General features: G+C 46.3%; 2 protein-coding genes across 5 annotated transcripts; both read right to left on the reverse strand.

Moving 5' to 3' along the window:
• Positions 1 to 2,088: 2,088 nt before the first annotated feature.
• ltc4s (leukotriene C4 synthase) lies at positions 2,089 to 3,895 on the reverse strand. The gene is made up of 5 exons (XM_019871199.1): positions 3,763 to 3,895; positions 3,398 to 3,497; positions 3,262 to 3,332; positions 3,096 to 3,177; positions 2,089 to 2,256 (listed from the first exon to the last, which is right to left on the reverse strand). Exons 1-5 carry the CDS (start codon positions 3,830 to 3,832, stop codon positions 2,133 to 2,135), a joined length of 447 nt encoding a protein of 148 aa, XP_019726758.1. The 5' UTR covers positions 3,833 to 3,895; the 3' UTR covers positions 2,089 to 2,132.
• An 81-nt stretch (positions 3,896 to 3,976) lies between these two features.
• On the reverse strand, positions 3,977 to 17,791 carry maml1 (mastermind-like transcriptional coactivator 1). 4 transcript variants are annotated; one of them, XM_019871195.1, is made up of 6 exons: positions 17,395 to 17,791; positions 16,346 to 16,676; positions 9,481 to 10,815; positions 7,454 to 7,693; positions 6,648 to 6,777; positions 3,977 to 5,577 (listed from the first exon to the last, which is right to left on the reverse strand). In XM_019871195.1, the coding sequence occupies exons 2-6, from the start codon at positions 16,667 to 16,669 to the stop codon at positions 4,667 to 4,669; spliced, it is 2,940 nt and encodes a 979-aa protein (XP_019726754.1). In that variant the 5' UTR covers positions 16,670 to 16,676; positions 17,395 to 17,791; the 3' UTR covers positions 3,977 to 4,666. The 4 variants fall into 4 exon arrangements, with proteins under 4 accessions (XP_019726754.1, XP_019726752.1, XP_019726753.1 ...); XM_019871193.1 differs by having other exon boundaries at positions 16,346 to 16,976; XM_019871194.1 differs by having other exon boundaries at positions 7,454 to 7,690; positions 16,346 to 17,791.
• Positions 17,792 to 18,184: the final 393 nt, after the last annotated feature.

The following is an 18,184-nucleotide window of genomic DNA, read 5'->3' on the forward strand; positions in this document are numbered from 1 at the left end:
ATGCGCAGAAGGGAGTTTCTTGTCTGCGCTTCAAAATTACCGTATTAACCGCAAAACATAACCCAAACAACTACGACTGGCTTGTGTTTATTCAATTGGAAGCAACACTTTTATGAATGTAAATTGACTGGCTTGTGTTCAGTCAATCGGAAGCAACACTATTATTCATGTAAATTTAGCAAATAGACACGAAAGTGGACTGAAGTTCACCTTTCCACAATTTAAAAGAGCTCAACAATTATTGAGGTCGTTATCCAAAATGTTATTGATTTAGAAATGTAAGGCATTTGTACTAAAGTAATCCTATTTGACTTTTTCAAATGACGGTGGACCACTGAAATACATTGTTGTTGCATTATGCAAAAGACAAAAGAGAATTACGTTAAATATGTAGACAGCTTCATAAATATATAGACAGATTCATAAACGTCCTCTAAATTGCACGATGTAGATGTGTTGCCCTTCAAATTTAACACAGTTGAAAATCCAAAGTACTCATCAAACCAATTACCAAATTGTCTTATTACACTTTTGCAAATTCATACATAGCTCAAAAGCCATGGCAATCAATTTTGCCGTCTGCTAATGTGTGAATGCAAAACGCCTGCCATATCCATAGTACTTCAGATAATAGAACCCTCTGGTGTACTGGAACAAAATCTCGTGGCTCCCTCCAGTGACATTAACTAAAAAGACAGCTTGAGTGATGTTTGTAAAAAGAAGCATGAAAGGAACTCTGGAGGCTCGGGGGTTTGATGTTGATGTCTAATTTTTATTTGTTTTTATTTTGCCTCCTTTGACTCGGCATTGGCTGGCCTAGAGAAAACCGAGAGAGTAAATAAAACAATCAGTCAAAAAAACAAGATGACTCAAATGTGAAGAGCGCCTCCAGTGGATGCCATCCGTTACTACATATCTTGAAGACGCACCTCTCCAAATAAAAATGTGATTGTGATTAACTGGACGTCAGCGGTTGGCCGCGAAAGCAAGCAAGCAAGCAAGCAAGCAGCTGTTATGCCTGGACGGAAACTTAGTCGCGTTTCCCAGAACAACAACTGCTGCTCCAAATAGACACGTGTAATAAATTCCACACGGGAGTTGGCACACGCGGGAGAGACAGCTCGTCAATATTGATCACAACTAAAAGTGCACATGTGGTGAACACTAAGAGAACAAACAAACAAATAAACAAAAAAACCCAAGTCGTCTTTGTTGGGCTTCTTCTTGATTTGATATAATTGGAATGCAGCGCAGCGGTCGCCTGTCATCAAAGGTCACAAGTGCATCAAAATGCTTCTTAAGAAAGAAAAAAAGTTGTTTATTCACGCTCACAAAAGAAAGTTTGTTTGGCGTCAGGACTGATGTCGTTGACTTTATCAAATACTTTCATATAATCGGGAGGGAGAGGGGGGAGTCAATTTCTCTGGAGGAAAGTGCACACGCCAAGATTTGTCAAGGAACGCCCTCGTTTCAAGGTGGCTCCACCCACACTGCATACATTTCATCACGGCGCCAAACTGTGTAATTATTTGCACCAAAACAATGAGGACACCACCGTCTTTTGTCTAATTCTACTTCCTGTATGTTTTGCTTCAATTAGGTATTGTACAAGCTTTTAAAAACAAACACGGTTCGATGCTGCCGTATTATTAATACGGTAATAGATAATGTCCCGATCAGGTCTTACACCATCTGGTCTCACAGGACTGTGCCTGCGATGTCCCCGAGTGGCCTGGCAAACTTGGGTTGAGTGGCGTGAACCTGCGCCATTGTTTTCTTGCGGTGGTTTTTCAGTTGTGTTTTGTAATTCCGCAACGGCTTATTTTTGCATTTGGTTTGTAGTTTGTAACGTTTGCTTCCACTTTGTTGCTGTGATTGCAGCATTCCTTTCCTATGTTTGTAGCGTTTGCAGCATGTCTTACCTGCAGGAATTTTGTTTTGTGGGTTTTAGCTTACTTGTGTGTTTGTATCAAATTTTTGATTTGCAGCATTCCTGTGTTAGCAGCGTTCGGCCGTTTGCAGCGCATTTCCTCTGTCGGCCACCGTACTCTATGCAATTAAAAACAAAGTCTCTGAAACTTGGACAGATTGCATTTTTATTAGTCGCTAAAGTTGGGGCGATGGCCGACAGCTCAGGCGACGTAGTTGAGAAGTTGGAGTCGGCCGGCAAGTCGCCAGAAGGACAGCAAAATACCGACGCAGGAGAAGCCAATGAGCAGCCAGAGGAAGCCCGCGCTCACGTAGAGCGCACGCAAGCTGACAAATGGCAAACAACGTCATGACGTCATTACTGTAAAGTCATACAAGGTGCGGGGGCGCCCTGACATACAGTACGACTTGAATTTTTTCCGTGACCACACTCGTAACTCAAAACATCTTCTCACTTCTTTGAGATAAATAAACATGAGTTTCAGGTGTTCCAGGAAAAAAAGTCATGTTATTTGTAATGACAACAGTAAAAACATACAGTGTTTATAAAATAGAATTACCCCCAAAAATTGAAGTTTGTCATAGTTTTGCCCACAGTGTCTTGGCCAAATGTGGGCAGTTGATCAGACAAAAATACATGGAGACATCTCAGATTCTCTCAACCCTTCAACCCTTATTTGGGACTCTTTACAGAGGATAAATATATTACTGGTACTGTAGTGCCATTATAGTCTGTCTGTATGTGTTGCTTGCACTGTTGGTGTTAAAGGGGCATATTATTAGCCCGTGTATTCATAGAGATTTCCTCTGGTAGCATTCTGCTAGTGGAGGCTAAGTGTGTGTGTGTGTGTGTGTGTGTGTGTGTGTGTGTGTGTGTGGGGGGGGTTGTATTACACAAACTGTCACTTGGTTTGTTTTGTTTAATTTCAGAATAAATGTAAGATGGCAGTGAACAAAAACAACTTAAAGCCCTTCAAGGGTGGTGGGGGTTACGAATTACCCTGATTGTCACGTGAGGTGAGCTCACTACCACCGCGAGGTGCTCATATCTAAAAGTCAAAGGGGGGGAGTGGCTCGAAAAGGTCAGGTCACACGTACTGTATCTCAAGGCGCAACTAATAGCGTTTCATAAATGATGTCACGGGACGTGAGGTATGCCAACTGACCGTTGCTGCGGCGACTCTGCGTAACCTTGAAAGTAACACAGACGCGCCATCACGTAGGCCGCGCCGCACACGCAAGACGCACCTGGGGGAGACGCACAAGCACACGCGATTTATCACGTAGGTCACCGCAAACTACACGCCCCTTTGAGTGCAGCCGTGACGTCACCTTGGCTGAAGAAGACTCCGGACGTCCACAAGATGGCGATGAAGAGGGGGAAATATTCTGAGCAATTCACTCTGCGAGTTCATCAGAATTGAGGAGAGGGCAAAGGTGGTTTCATCATGTGACGTCATGCACTTACTGGGCCCTGAAGACTCTCTCAAATTGGGGGGGTCCACTCGTACACGGGGGCGACACGCGAAACTTCCTCCGGGCGCTTATCACCTGCAAGGAGAAGTACGCTGCGCACACATATACACAATGTTGACTCAGACACAAATTAAACAATTACACCGACATAAGTTGCACACCGAAATATAATTAGTCATGAATAACCATCAAACATAATACTAACAAAATTTTACACACCAACATATATAACAATGGCCAAACTCCCATTCAAACGAAAACCACAAATTTTCAAAAGTTACAAAAATGACAATTACAAAACATGTCCAAATTGGAATGACAGCACCACCACCACCCCAAAATGGTTGCCTGCCTCACCTTGCTCCAGAACGGCAGCAACCGTAACGGCGGCCAGGCCAACAAGCTGATGATGCTGCTGCTCATCCATGGCGTCTTGTCCAGTGTGCGGCCTCGGCGACCGGTTCCAACACTGTGGCCTCAAGTGGGCGGGGCCCCCAGCACTAAGGTCAAATTATTGGCAACGCATGCAAATAATGTAATTCATCCTTACACATTACACACACACAGGAAGTGTTTTTGGAGTAGTATATTTACAAGACATAATTCTCTTGTTTAACACGAACATATCAAAAGTAGAAAATACTTACAAAAATGGTCTGCCATATATAAAAATAACATCTATGTCCAGATCGCAACATTACATACAAAAAATAGATTTAGAAACATTTAAACATGAACAAGGTGGCGCATAAACTCCGCCCGCCGGCCAATGGCAACGCATTCCAGTCCGAGCAGTCCGTGCATCCACCAACCTGTGTGAGTGCATCCGGGAAGTCAACGTCAAACTCAACTCAAGAACTCATTGTAACACGTAATGTAACATTTGACATCACGTAACATGTGAACAAATGGTGTCATGTGGCATCACATGTCTGATGTTACATGTCGGGTTAATGTCATGTGTGACGTGTTGCACAACATATGCCCCAGGTGGTGTCACATGATGCATCACATGATACAGACGTCACATGATGCATGTCAAGTGTCACATGACACATGATAACATCACGCGATATGTGTCACATGACACTACGTGGGGGCACACGTTGCCCCAAGCACATGCCATCTGACGCTTCGTGGAACATTTGAGAACATGTGATGTCACATGAAATGCGTGACATGGTGACAACTAATACCGGGACTCGAGACAAGATGCGGGCGGGTTGCTCCCAGTTGGTGCCGACGGAAAGTGTGTCGGCATCTACTGGTGCGAGGCGAGCAGCTCGTCAAGGTCAGCCATCCACTCGTGCGCGCTCTGCCCCTTGAGCAGCGACTCCACCAAGTCGCTCTCAGCGGCGAAGCTCCCGGCAGTGGCGTTGTAGCCGAAGGAGAGCTGCTGCTGATTGGCCGTCCTGCTGACCTGGTAACCTTGGTTACATGCCAGGCCTTGCCGCCCGCCACTGGCCGTCGCCCCGAATGCCACGAGGTCGGGGAGGACGCTCTGATTGGTCGGGTGGTTCTGAGCGGCTTGCTGTTGAGTCTGGGGCGGGCCCAGGTTTTGTGGGTTGGGTGGCGCCCTCTGTTGGGCGCTCTGCATCATGCCCGCCACAGGCCGCCCGGTGGGGTTGGCGTTAAAAGCCGTAGCGGCCATCTTGGGGATGCGAGGTTGCTGCTGCTGCATGTGGAAGGCGTTTGTGGCGTTGGTGAAGGCGTTGGGAGGAAGGCCGGCGCTAGCGGGTGGCGTTGGCTGCTGCCAAACTGCGTTCTGGGCGGCCTGCATGTTGGCGGGCATGCGGGTGGTGGCCATCTGCTGCTGCTTCAACATGGCGGCGGCGTTGGACTGTTTGCTGAGGTGCTGCTGGGACAACAGGGTGTGCCTGTACAGGGGCTGGCGCTGTTGGGGCGCGTGCCCGCCACTGCCATGCCCACCGCTTGGGTGAAGGGTCATGTTGTTGTACAGCACCTGCTGGACATCGACACCAGCTCCGCCTCCGCAGGACGTCAGCCCAAGGTCCACCTGGCTAACCGTTGGCGGTGGAGCCGCGCCGCCCGCCGACATGGCGCCGGAGGCCATGTTGAGTCCCATCATGCCTTGAGGCTGAGGAAACATGCGCTGGCTGGAGGGTGCGGGGCCTCCCATGGAAGACACGCTGGCCAGTGACTGAGACGAAGCTGAGGGCGGACAAAGGATGACACGCGTTAGTCGCAACAATAGCATGAAAACTTCCCTTGCATATCATTAGGCCGATTTGAAATTCCTATCATAATCGCAAGAACAACATCTAATTGTTTCACGACTAACAGTTGCCTTAAACACCTGGAATATGAGGCACAAGGAAGACGTCATAGCAAAGCGTATGGGATGTGAAATTCGTATAGCAACAACACTAACTCAATACCCACAAACGAGAATAACCAAAATAACAGAAGGGTAAGATCGTACGGTTGATGTTTTTGTCGCACTACATCATCAATAACTGCATAGCACAGCTTTTGATTTGCAACCTTTAAAAAGTGGGAAAATTAAAAACATATGATCTTTTTCCTATCCCCTGAAAGCGACGTGATCACCACCAATTTCCCATCACGTGCCATGCTTTTTGTTTTAACGTATTTTGTATTTTTTTTTAACTTTTCATTGACCCTGTGATTTAACATATTTACTTGCATTTGTGTATATGAGCCCAACTCATAACTGATGTTCATAATTGACTTGACGTCGAGGTGTAATATTTTAGTGACGTCTCTCAAGTCCGTGCAGTTAACAGTGTGACTTAAAAAGAAAAAAAAAAAAGGAGAAGTGATATTGACGTCAATGACGAAACAGCCGTGTTGTACGCAAATGAGTGCACTGGCTCATTTGCATGCCACTGCAAGAAAAATCTATATATGCAAATATGTTTTGGAGATGTGTGAAGAACACCAGGAAGGCTGAAAGTAGTGCTCATACTGTAAGTTGATATTACTCTTTGTGAACAATTTCGTTGTTGTTTCTAGGCATATTCCCCAAAAAATTGTAATATTTGTCCAGACCTTTCTGCGTCTCTCTCTCTCTCTCTCTCTCTCTCTCTGTCTCTCTCTCTCTGTCTCTCTCTCTCAAATTTGGTAGAGCTGGCAGTGAAAATATCAAACAGATTTTGGAAGAAAGAGGGAAAAATGTGTGCTGTAGAAATAAATACATTTGGAGTGGATTTGAAAAAAAGCCTGTTTAGTGATGGAGCACATATTGATGATTTTCTGACCTGTAAACTGGCTGACAGGGGCCTGGGCAAAAGCGTTCTGATTGGCATTCTGTCCGGGCTGGTCCTGGTACTGAGGGGGTGGTCTGGTCAGGTGTCTCTGGAGCTGCTGGTCCTGCTGACGTTGTTTCTCCTGCATGGCGCAACACGAACAACAGAGTTTGTCACCGGCGAGCGTGTGGTCGGAGAAAAGAGGAAGTCGCATACGGGTCAGTAATTAAGACATCTTACATAACATATTAACAATCAAGGCTTAAATTGTTTTTTTTTGTTAGGTTTATAAATGTGCGATATAGTTGCAGTTAATTGTTTTCGTTTTATTTATTTTTCAATTTTACTTTGAGCTATTTTGTTGGTTTTTGATAACCTTGGTCCCATATGAAATCATGCAAAGTTTCTGAGTGTCAGGCCCACGACCCTTTTTGGAAGGAATGTAGTGGAAAGGGGGCAGCCTGGTGGTCAAATGGTTAGTGCGTTGACCTCACAGTGCCGAGGTCGTGGGTTCGGGTCCGGCCTTTCTGTGTGGAGTTTACATGTTCTCCCCGTGCCTGCGTGGGTTTTCTCCGGGTACTCCGGTTTACTCCCACATTCCCAAAAACATGCATGGCAGGCTGATTGAACACTCAAAATTGTCTCTAGGTGTGTGAGCGAGTATGAATGGTTGTTCATATATGTCTGCATTGCTGGCAACTGGTTCAGGGTGTACCCCACCTACTGCCCGAAGACAGCTGGGATAGGCTCCAGCATGCCCTGCGACCCTTGTGAGGATAAAGCGGATTGGAAAATGGATGGATATAGTGGAAAGTGACCTGTTCAGCCATCATCTGCTGTCTCTGCAGGTACTGCTGCTTTTGCTGGTCCAGAATCTGCTGTTGCTGTTGTTGCTTGAGTGCCGCCGCCTGGCTGCTGAGGTAGGCCGTATTGCCGTGGTTACTCGCCATGGCGTTGGGCCCGGGCGGGGCCGCCATTCCGCTACCGCCCGGCGCGGACGTCAGGTTGCTAGCGGGACTGGGCCCGTGCGGAGGCGCCGGGTACGAGTTCTGGTCCTGCTACAAGAAGACACAAACAGAGCGTGACGTCCACATATGGACCAAAAAAAAAAAAAAGAAGTACGGCCGCAGCTACGCAATTTGGTTCTAATCCATGTATTATCATGTATTTTCACAATGACTTTTTATGAACCAAATATTGTACTTTTTAATGACGATCATGTGAGTCATGTCAGACCCCCGGCATCGCACTGAAGTCAAAATCAGGCAAGTAAAATATGAGTGAGTGAGAGAGAGCGATGTATACATCGGCCAATATGAAATACTTGTATCGTGATATACTTTTCAGTCCTATCGCCCAGCCCTACCTAATGACATGTTTCTAAACACACACACGCACAGATTCTGAGTGTTGTCTGTGTCAGTTGGGGCCTGCAAGAAGTAGAGCAAAATAAACCCCCAATGGACTTTGACTCGAGTTGACTGCTGGGAAAGGCTCCTGCACGGATGGATGGATGGATAAATGAGTCTCGTTCAAGCAGCTGGTTGGAGGCAGTGTCTAGCACCACCTGCAGGACGAACTCTTGCCCAATCAACTGCTGGGCTAAGGTTAGCTATGAGCTCATGTTAATAAGCAGCTGTATCTCGTTAGCAATCTGTTGGTCTTTTTCTTTTTAACCTTGAGGGTGTGTTGGATGGGGGGTATTTTGGGCCATTGTCAGACCTTTGGTAAACACACACACATTTATTGCTTACTTTACTGCATAAGATCAGTTCTTATTTTATTTTTCATTTTTTAAACTTGCACATTCCAGTCTGCTCGCCCAATTTGTACATTTTAAAGCAAGCTAGAAAATGACATACTTGCTCAGGAGTCCCCTTTTGCTTTACTGATAGTACCTCTCTTCCACTTGTTCAATTGTTCCACATGATGAGCAGAGTAACTCCACCGCGCCAAATCTAAATTTGGTCATTCATTCGAGTTCCGTCAGCCAATCAACGCCAAACCTAAGAATGTGTCGTAAAATTGCCGCTTTTTCCAAAAATTGATGAATGACATCATCTGCTAGAAAACACACACAAAAGGTGATATTTTCAAATGTTGGGTCGAGAATGAATCCCATTTTTGCCAAGTTGTACAATTCAATCAAACAAATAAGGAATTAAGAAATTTGGTTTATAAGGGTTTCAATTGGCCATGATAGAGAGAAAAGAAAGAATAAAACTAAAACAGTAAATGAGGGCTTCAACAAAAGCTGGGGGGAAAATTGTCAGTTTACTTGGTTACCTAAGTAATCAGCAGAATAATCGATTGATTAATCAATTCTAAAATGATTTGTTTGTGACAGCCCTATCTGCAACAAATTCTTATTTTTGTAAATCTATAAAATTTTTTCCTCATAAATCTGATTACCGTATATTAAAAAGCATCCCTTTATTTCAGGCAAGCCATTAAAGAAAATAGACCAACCAGTTGATGATTCTGCAGTTACTGGTTTGGTGTGAAACATTCAGAGAAAAAAATAAAAAATGTTGACCATTCTTTTCAAAGTTAAAAGATGTTTGCAAATGCCTTATTTTGAAAAAACAATGATAATGAGTCTGCTTTTGTGGAGGACGACAGAAACCGGAGGTTTCCTATTAAGAGGCAGAAATTCAGAAGATTTGGAAAACATCTAGTTCGACAAGGACTCTAAACGAGTAATCGATCATCAAAAATATTTCTCAATTAATTTCATTATTGATTAGATGTCAATTAACCACTGAATTGTTGCACCGTGAAAGTCCATGACGGACATCCCTGAAGTTGGAAATTCCAAACGTATGTCTGTGCGCGTGCGTGTTACCTGCGAGTGTGTTAGGTGTTGCCGGAAGTTCATGTTGTTCTTCTGCTTCATTTGCTGCTGCTGCTGCTGCTGCTGTTGCTGTCTGAGCAAGCTGAGCAAGGCGGCCTTGTTCTGGTTCTGGCTGTTGGCGGGCCTGGGTGGACCGGGCCCGGCCTCAAAGTGGGAAAGGGGCTTGGTGTTGTTGTAGTTCAACATGGCCGCCTGGCCCCCTGGCGCCGGCGCGTGGTTGAGAGGGGGCCCCTGAGCCGGGTGGCTAAGCAAACCGGGGTGGCCGGCGGCCCCTGGCATGTAGCTGTTGGCCCCTGCCTTGGGCGAGCCCTTGGGGGGCTGGCCAGACATAAGGCGCTGCTTCTGCGTGCTGGAATTAAAGTCCTGCGGGTACAAGGAGGGGGTGGCCGGCTTGTCCACGCCAAACGCCGACCCCAGCGGGCTCTGTGAGGGGGCAGCCATCTGCGTCCAGGGCGGGGGGTGAGCGTGGGGGACCCCCTGGCTGTGGAACTTGGCCCCGGCGGGCGGCGTCTGTCTGTGCTGCAGCTGGCTGTGGAGCTGCTGCGCCCGCTGCTGCTGGGCAGCCAGTTGCTGAAGCTGTTGTGCGGGGGACAGGTCTTTGGTGAGGAGGTGATTGGGGGGCGCCGGGTGCTGCCTGGGCGGAGGCGCGGCCAGAGAGGAGGCGGACGAAGTGGCTGCCGGAGAGCTGGTGGGGTGAGGAGGAGGGGGAGGCCCAGAAGACGCCGAGCGAATGTGAGGGGACCCGGTGCGCGAGTCCTGTTCAAAGGCGGACGGGGAAAACTCGGCTTTCACGCTTCCCAAATCCAGAGGAAGGAGACTCTGTGAGGACTGGCTGCCCGCCACTCCACCGCTTCCTTGGTTGGGCGTCATCTCCAGAGGGTCTTTGCGGTCCTCGAAGCCATCGTTGAGGATGTCCTGGATGTCCTCGTAGGGTACAGTACAGTTGAGCTCCTCCATGAGGTCTGACCACTCCTGCTCGTCTAAGTTGAGGTCCGGGAAGAGGTTGTTGTTGTTTCCTCCTGCCGACGGCGGCATGATGGGCAGAATGTCGTCGGGCTCCTGCTTCATCTCCTTGCGGTGGAAGTCGGCCACCGCCGCCTCCTTGGCGCCATCTGCTGCCAACTCGATGGCGGGCCCGTGGGTGCCGTTGGAGGCCAGTGCGTCGCCCAGACCCAACTTGGAGTCCATGGGGGAGCCATTGGCCTTGGCGGTGGCATCCATGCAGGCCTTCTTGCTGTGCGGGAAGCCGTCCGAAAAGCCGTTGACTTGCTCGCGGCCCAAAGGCGAACCGGCGCTTTCCAGCTTTCTCTTGACCGTTTCCTGCAACTGCAACGCAAACCAAAATGGCGCCCATGAAACACACGAAGGACTTCCAATCAAATCAATTTCTGCCATAGAAACGAATCAAAATGCCCTGAATCCATTTCAGTCAGCCGAATTTTTTTTTTTTGTCTGCCAAGTGTTCAGTCCAGAAAAATAACACAATTTGCAGTAAAACATGAAAAAAATGAAAAGAAACTAACTCCCTTTACAAAGATTAATGACTTGGGAAGCATGTAAATGATTTTAATCATCGACTGTTCTGTCGATTATTTTTGATTAGCCGATGAATCAGATGGGGAAAAAAACTTTTTAAAATTCCCCACCGTTTATTGAAAAACAGATGAGTTCACTCTGTTAGTTGAGCAAAAAAAAATTTGACTTATTTACTGTAAACATTGTTGTACAATACTCAATGCTTTCAATATAGTGAATGCCTTTAAATGTATTAGTATTATTTTAGGTGTGTTTAAAAACCTTAGACAGAATTAAGTGCCATGAATGTTTAAAAAAATATTCCCTTCTCGCAGATTTCAATTTTTACGGGGGATGGGATGGTAACCCATGAGGGGAGGGGGGGGGGGGGCGGCTGAGTCAGCACCGAGTCATTTTCATAATTGGGCCTTCAACTAAAAATGGGAAATTATTCTGCATATGGTTGTCAAGGGTTCCATTTACTTCAACATAATCAGCCAATGTCATCAAAATTCTAGACATTTAAAGTTAAAATATTTGAACGTAAACAAGCACGTTGGAAGTACAAACTGAGAGACCTGAGGACACGCGCACTATCTTGCCCACCATAAAAACAAGGCTGACTGCTTCCTCCATCGGCAGGCTTGCAGAGAGACCAGGACCGGAACCAGGACAATGGGCCTGGCCCTGGTTCTGGTCCACATGCCACTGGCCCACTTTGCATTGGTGCCAAGGATGTGCTAACTCTTTCCCTCTGAGAAGTCCAGGCATAATAAAGAAAAACTACTAATTATTTTCATAATATCGATTAATAGACAAACAATCATTCACGCTCACAATCACACCGACGGACAATTTAGAGTGATCGATTAACCAACCAAGCATGGTTTTTGGAATGTGGGAGGAAACCGGAGTATCCGGAGAAAACCAGTGCAGGCAAGGGAAGAACATGCAAACTCCACACAGGAAAGCCGGGGACGGATGTGAACCCACGACTCACCGTGCCGCCAATTTATCATTATATAAATGGTTATTTATTTCAAATATTTGTTTAAAATTGTACATAAAATATAGATAATTTAAAGCGACATGTACATAGTATGCTTCACAAGTTTGCCCAAGCCTGGTCTCCACCAATTTTTTACAGCATGTGACAAACTAGGAACGTTCCCCCATGAGCTGTAAACATCAAGTCATGTGATAAGTGGGCCAGTAACAAGTGAGTAAGTGCGCGCGCGCGCGTGTGTGTGTGTGTGTGTGTGTGTGTGTGTGTGTGTGTGTGTGTGTGTGTGTGTGTGTGTGACAGAGCGTTTTTGGTGAGTCAAAGTGAGCTGAACAACTGAGCGATTGAAGTTTCGGAACTTGAAATTCTGGTATGACTCCACCCCTGGTAGCCATGGAGATGACCTTCTGAGAGACAACAATGTGCCAGTGTGTCTACCACAATAGCTCCGACTGCTCCGGCGTCTAATCACGTAAACCTGCCGCTAAAGGCTAATGCTACCGCTTCTATCTGGATCCAAAAATCCGGATGGATCTGGAGCTCTGTCTTGGTCTATATATCTGGACAAATCTATTTTGACGTATTTGACTATCTACTGTATAGCCCATCTCTGAAGGTAGCTATCAGTCAGGATCACTCTTATCTATAGTTCTGATCTATAATCCATCTATCTATCTATTTGAATCTATCAATCAATTTGGATCCATCCGGAGCTGTGAAGCTACAGTTTGGGCCAAATGCTAGTTTGTCATTGTGTGTGTAAACCTAACAGCAGACTAAAACAACGAAGCAAGATGCTAATGCTAGCCCTCTGCGTGCGGTGGAGGTCACTCCCATTGAAGGCAAAGCCATTGCATGTGAAGTGAAAATAAGCCTTGCTTGCTCATCTCTCAAACGCTCTTCATGAGGCAGAGGTCTCTCTCGCTCTCTCTCTCTCTCTCTCTCTCTCTCTCTCTCTCTCTCTCTCTCTCTTTTAATTTTTTTTTTGTCAACACCAAAACTTGTGCAATTAATACAGAGCATACATGCTTGATTCCCCCCCTTTTGTTTTTGCTACGCCGATGAACAAAACACAGTAACAACGCACAGGCGTGTTACATGATTGAGCCACTTGGTTCAGAGTGCATTGCGTGGCGCATAAAATTCATTAATGAAGTTTTAAGGGTGTGAATGTTGTCATATGTGTTTCTGGTGCCAGATTCATACATACTTTCATAAATAATCACCAATAATTATCAGCGATCGATTGATTAGAGCAAGGGTGTCAAACTAATTTTTTGTCGCGGGCCACTTTGGAGTTACGGCTTTCCTTGGAGGGCCGATGTAAAATGGCAACGTTCTTTATTACCCATGACGATTTGACATTTTGGAAAAGATTTCAGCAAGGATCATGAAATTTGACACACATGATTTGCTCCCACGGGCCACATAAAATGACGTGGCGGGCCGGATCTGGCCCCCGGGCCTTGACTTTGACACCTGTGGATTAGAGCATCCCTAAAAGAGACCATTTAACAATAATCACAGGCATTTATTCTTATCATCCGCAAAGAACAACTAAGATTAATGCCATACTGACGAGCAGCTGATACGTCAAAACTTAAAAAAAATAAAATAAAAAATCTAATTCACCAGGAAAATATCCTACAGTTTAATTGATTATTAGAATATTGTTTAAACAAGACATGAACAAATGAATCAATGAGTAAAGAATGCCTCCTGCTAAATGCTTGCTCTCTTCATTCTGGCACAAAAATGTCAAATATTCATGATGGCGCTTGGATGGAATGCTAAGCTTGAACTGGTCACATTTTATTTTGTCTGCTGTTTATCTCCATTTCAACCCATTGTTACAGGCATCCAGTTGTTTCTATCTCGATGCTCATCTGCTCTTTATCTGGCAATGTGTGTCTGTTTACATCTTGAGGTCCACCAACTATGTCATGGATGCTTAACTCTGCACACAAATCGGCCGTGATCGAATCAGAATTTTCGGTGTCAGATCAGAGCGAAGCAGGGAATGTCTCCATACTTATTTTACTCTGACAAAAGCAGCAAACTGCTGCCACGCCGCATTTACAGCGTCTGACATTGTGACTTTTTGGGCGAGGCATGTTGTGGTTGCCAGAACTGGCACTCGCCAGGTAGGTATATTAAGATTAAATCTGACAGGAAAAAAAAAATGTGTGCAGCAAGATGTTACTTTCAACATTTTTGTTAATGAAATTTGTAGTGGCCCGGTCAGGCCAGAGGCAGTGAACTTAAGATGGCCTGACATACTGTCCCGTAGTGACGCAGGATCACCTAAAATGTAGAAAGAACCCCGAGGGATTGTCCCCGCGAGCAAGTATTTATGGCATTGAAAACGAGGTTGGGTTCTCCCTTTGGCCATTGTATAGTAAGGTATCTTGGTTGAGCAAAGTCATTTTCAACATAAAAGAAAAACTTTTCAGGAGGTAGAAGTCATTGCCGGAATGGGCCAGTGTAGTCTTTGCTTCAAGACAGTTTTTAAAGAAGTGTATGTGCAGCTTTGTAAAGTATTTGGGGGCAGATAAAGACTCCAATTGGAGCTATTTGGATTTGTTGGAATATGAGCTGTTTTTTTTCCTTTCATTATAGTACAATGACTTAGGCTAAATCCAAAAAAAAGGCAATGAGTGCATTTTTGTTCTCATTTTATCGCTTCCCAGCCATGGGCATCAAACGCCTTTGAACGCGAAATCTTCTAAAACTTTCCTAGAAGATAATCATGTGGACTGAGATGTGTTAAGAGTAGATTTGTCTGGATAATCAGGTCGGGCTATCAATCTGAAATATTAAACGATTAAGACTGTTTCATATTTTTCATAACGATTAGCCTTTAGATCTAATGACCAACTTCAAGTACTTGCCCCATTATTGTGTCTCCCGTCGTATTTCTCTTTCGAGTTTTGTGCATGCATCACACGTCGGCTTGGTAATACGCCCTCCTTCGGATGATTCGAAAGAAAAATCTGACTGGCATTCCCATTTCTTAAATGTAGTAACTAATACACCTTTCTGCGTTTTTTTTCTCGCCGCCATCTCTATCCATCATCCACGCGCTTTCTCAGCGTGCAGACTAAAATAGCAACCCGCATGCGCACATGTTTCCTGTTCCGCCCCCCCAACCCACTTAATAAAAACAAAACGAAAGTAGAATAGAAGAAAAACTCTCACACACCACACCACAAACACACATACAGCCACAGTGAAATCGCGGTGACCACACAGGAGAGATTCTATCGCGTACAGTCAACTAGTGTGCGGTGATTTTTACCGTACCGTACAAATGATCCCAACGAAACGACACGCTACCGGAAACGATCGTTACCGTGAAATCCTCAGGCTGGAATAGTTACCACCTAAAATCTTGGCTGTGTGGGGAAAAGCAATGTCTCTTCAGCCATTTGACTCCATGAACTATGACGTGAATGGAAGGCAGCCAATTGAAATGCGCTGACTGACCAACAACGAGCAGCAGTAAATAAAACATGTCCTACCTACCCTATGACGATTATTATACAAAAGCAGGTTCCCTTGACTGCAGAAAATATCTTCCAAAGCAAGTCTATTCTTGACACTGTCTCCCCTCATTTCACTCGAGAGTCACAAGTAGCGTGTCACACGTTGTTCTTTCAAGTAGAAAAAGGTGCATGTACACTGCGAACGAGCTAAGCGACAATCAGTGCAGGTTCATACGAGGAGACACCGGGTTCGCCCCCTGTGAAGTGCTACAACAACTTGCTGATTTTTCCAGGACTGAGCTGCCAATTGGTCATTTTTTAGGCTTTGTGACATGAGGCAACATTTGAGTTATGAGCTAGTTTCTGTTGCACCAAGTGCTCGTAACTCAAAATTTACCGAGCCCCATTACTAAACCAGCTCATGGCTTGAATGAGTAAAGACCAGAATATTGTTAGGATGCACCACTAACAGTTCCAATAACAGTCCTGGAAAAATTACTCAAATGAATTTTCTTACTTAATTTAGTCATAATATAGAGTCCTAGTCTTAGTAGTAGCAATTGTAGTAGTACTTATAGCTGTAGTAGTGATATTGTTGTAGTAGTCATAGTCACGATGTAATCAGTAATTGTACAAGTCGTCATAGTTTTAGGAATTGTAGTAGTAACAGGACGAGCACTTTTAGTGGTATTAATACTTGGAGCCATAGCAGTGTTTTGATACAAGTAGTAGTCGTAGTGTCAACAGTAGTGGAAGTGTTTTTTCAATCAGCATAATTCTAAAATCAAATAGTAAAAAACATTACAACAAAAGGAACCAGTAGCTCACTGAGTCGTGGTGGTGTTTTACTCACTGCAATTAGCGTGCTGTTTCGGCTTTGCTCGGCGGCGACTCCGCTGCCGTCGCCGAGCTCCGCGCCCGTCGCTCCAACACCGCCACCTCCTCCTCCGCCGCCGGCGGCCCCGGGAGCCCTCTGCCCAGCCTGCTCCCCGGCGCTGGCCGGGGGCTGCCGGTGCTTGTTGGACCTCTTGGCCTTGGCCTGCAGGCAGCGCTGGTGGAGGGCAAGGGTCTGCTGCCTCTCCAGCTCCAGGCTCTCCAGCGCGGCAGCTTCGTAGCGTCTCTCGCAGCTGTTGTGATGCTGCCGGAAGAGCTCGATTCTCCGCCGCAGCCGCTCCATCACCGCGCTGTGTCGCGGTGTAACAAAATCCGCCATCATCAATACAAAAAATGGCTTGCTGGCTCAGGTTAGGTCCATAAAACGCCGACTGTGGCTCTTGCTTATTATAATTATTGCTTTTGTGGCTAGGAGCGTCCGTACACCCTCTGCGTCCGTCCGTCAGTCTCTCGACCCTTACAATGCCAGCCGTGCTGCTGGCTCCATTGGAGGAGACCTTTGGGATTGCTCACGGCCTTCTGTCACCGCCGGCCGGCCGTCCTTCCGTCCGGCCTCTTGGCCGGGGAGAAGAGCGAGACGCAAGGCCGAGCTGCGGGGAAACGAGCAGCGACAAGCCGCGTCCAAGTTGGCCAGAAAGCTAACTAATTAGCGCATTAGCAACATTTGTGTTGTGTTTACATGCTAGCACATTCCTCCACTCGCTAGAAGTTGCACGACTGAAAAAAAGTGGCAATTGAAGCGGGCCCCTTGGCCCAAGTGAGCTCACGGGGCACGGGGCATGTTGTAGGGGGGCAATTTCATGTTAACTCGGTGGCAACTTCAGTCGCTCGATGGATGTTAGCTAGGTGCTAAGCTAACGCGAGCTAAGCCACTCGGCGACTCTTTCGAGCGGACTTACTTGTTCGCCAACTTCGGAGGCCTTTCCGGCTCGGTTGGCGTACAAAATGGTGGCCTTTTCGTTTTGGGGGCTACGACAACATTGTCCGCGTGTGTCAAAAGGGACTTACTGTGAACGTGGGGCTGGGCCGTGCGCTCTCTACGGCATCTGTTGAGGCAACAGCTGATCCTCCGCCCGCTTGGCCGGTTGTTCGCCTGGTCGCCTCCTCCTGCGGCCGCCCGCCTCCCTACCACCCTCCCCCCGTGTAGCCAAAGCTAGCTCTTCGGCTAGCTCAGTAGCTCTGGTCGGGGGACAGACTGACTGACGGACTGCCTGCCTGACAAGTTAGTTAGCTCCCGAGCGAAGCCAACTCGGAGCGAGCTCTTTTTTAAATAGGTCGCCGCAGGTTGACGGTGCTGCTCCCAGATTAGGGCTGCTTGTGGCTCCGTTCGTGCTCGTCTATTGTTTTCCAGTGGACGGGCAGGTTGACGCCGCCATTTTGGTAACTTTCTCTTTTTTTCCTCGATGTGTAGAGCAATGTTCACGCCCCGCCCCCTTGCTGGTGATGGACAGCACAAGGGCCCAATATACGGCAGGCGATGGGTGAGCGTGCGAAAGGGAAACGACAGGCAGGGGAACAATTTCAAATTGATTTGCCAACATTTGTTTTCCATCCCATCAAACTATTTTGAAAAAATTCATAGCCTAAAAATGTTTGTTTAGAATTTATTTTTTTTTTACATTAAAATTTTGGGATTCCCCCCACCACTCTGTCTCGCTACACACACGTGTGTGTGTGTGTGTGTGTGTGTGTGTGTGTGTGTGTGAGAGACATACATGTACAGTATACACATGTACACACACCATTTTTGTGATTTTTCTGTTTACACAATTTCTGAAAATGCATTTTGGAAAACTAT

The sequence above is a fragment of the Hippocampus comes genome, unplaced genomic scaffold (assembly GCF_001891065.2).
Source record: "Hippocampus comes isolate QL1 unplaced genomic scaffold, H_comes_QL1_v1.1 scaffold83, whole genome shotgun sequence".
Taxonomy (NCBI): Eukaryota; Metazoa; Chordata; class Actinopteri; order Syngnathiformes; family Syngnathidae; genus Hippocampus; species Hippocampus comes.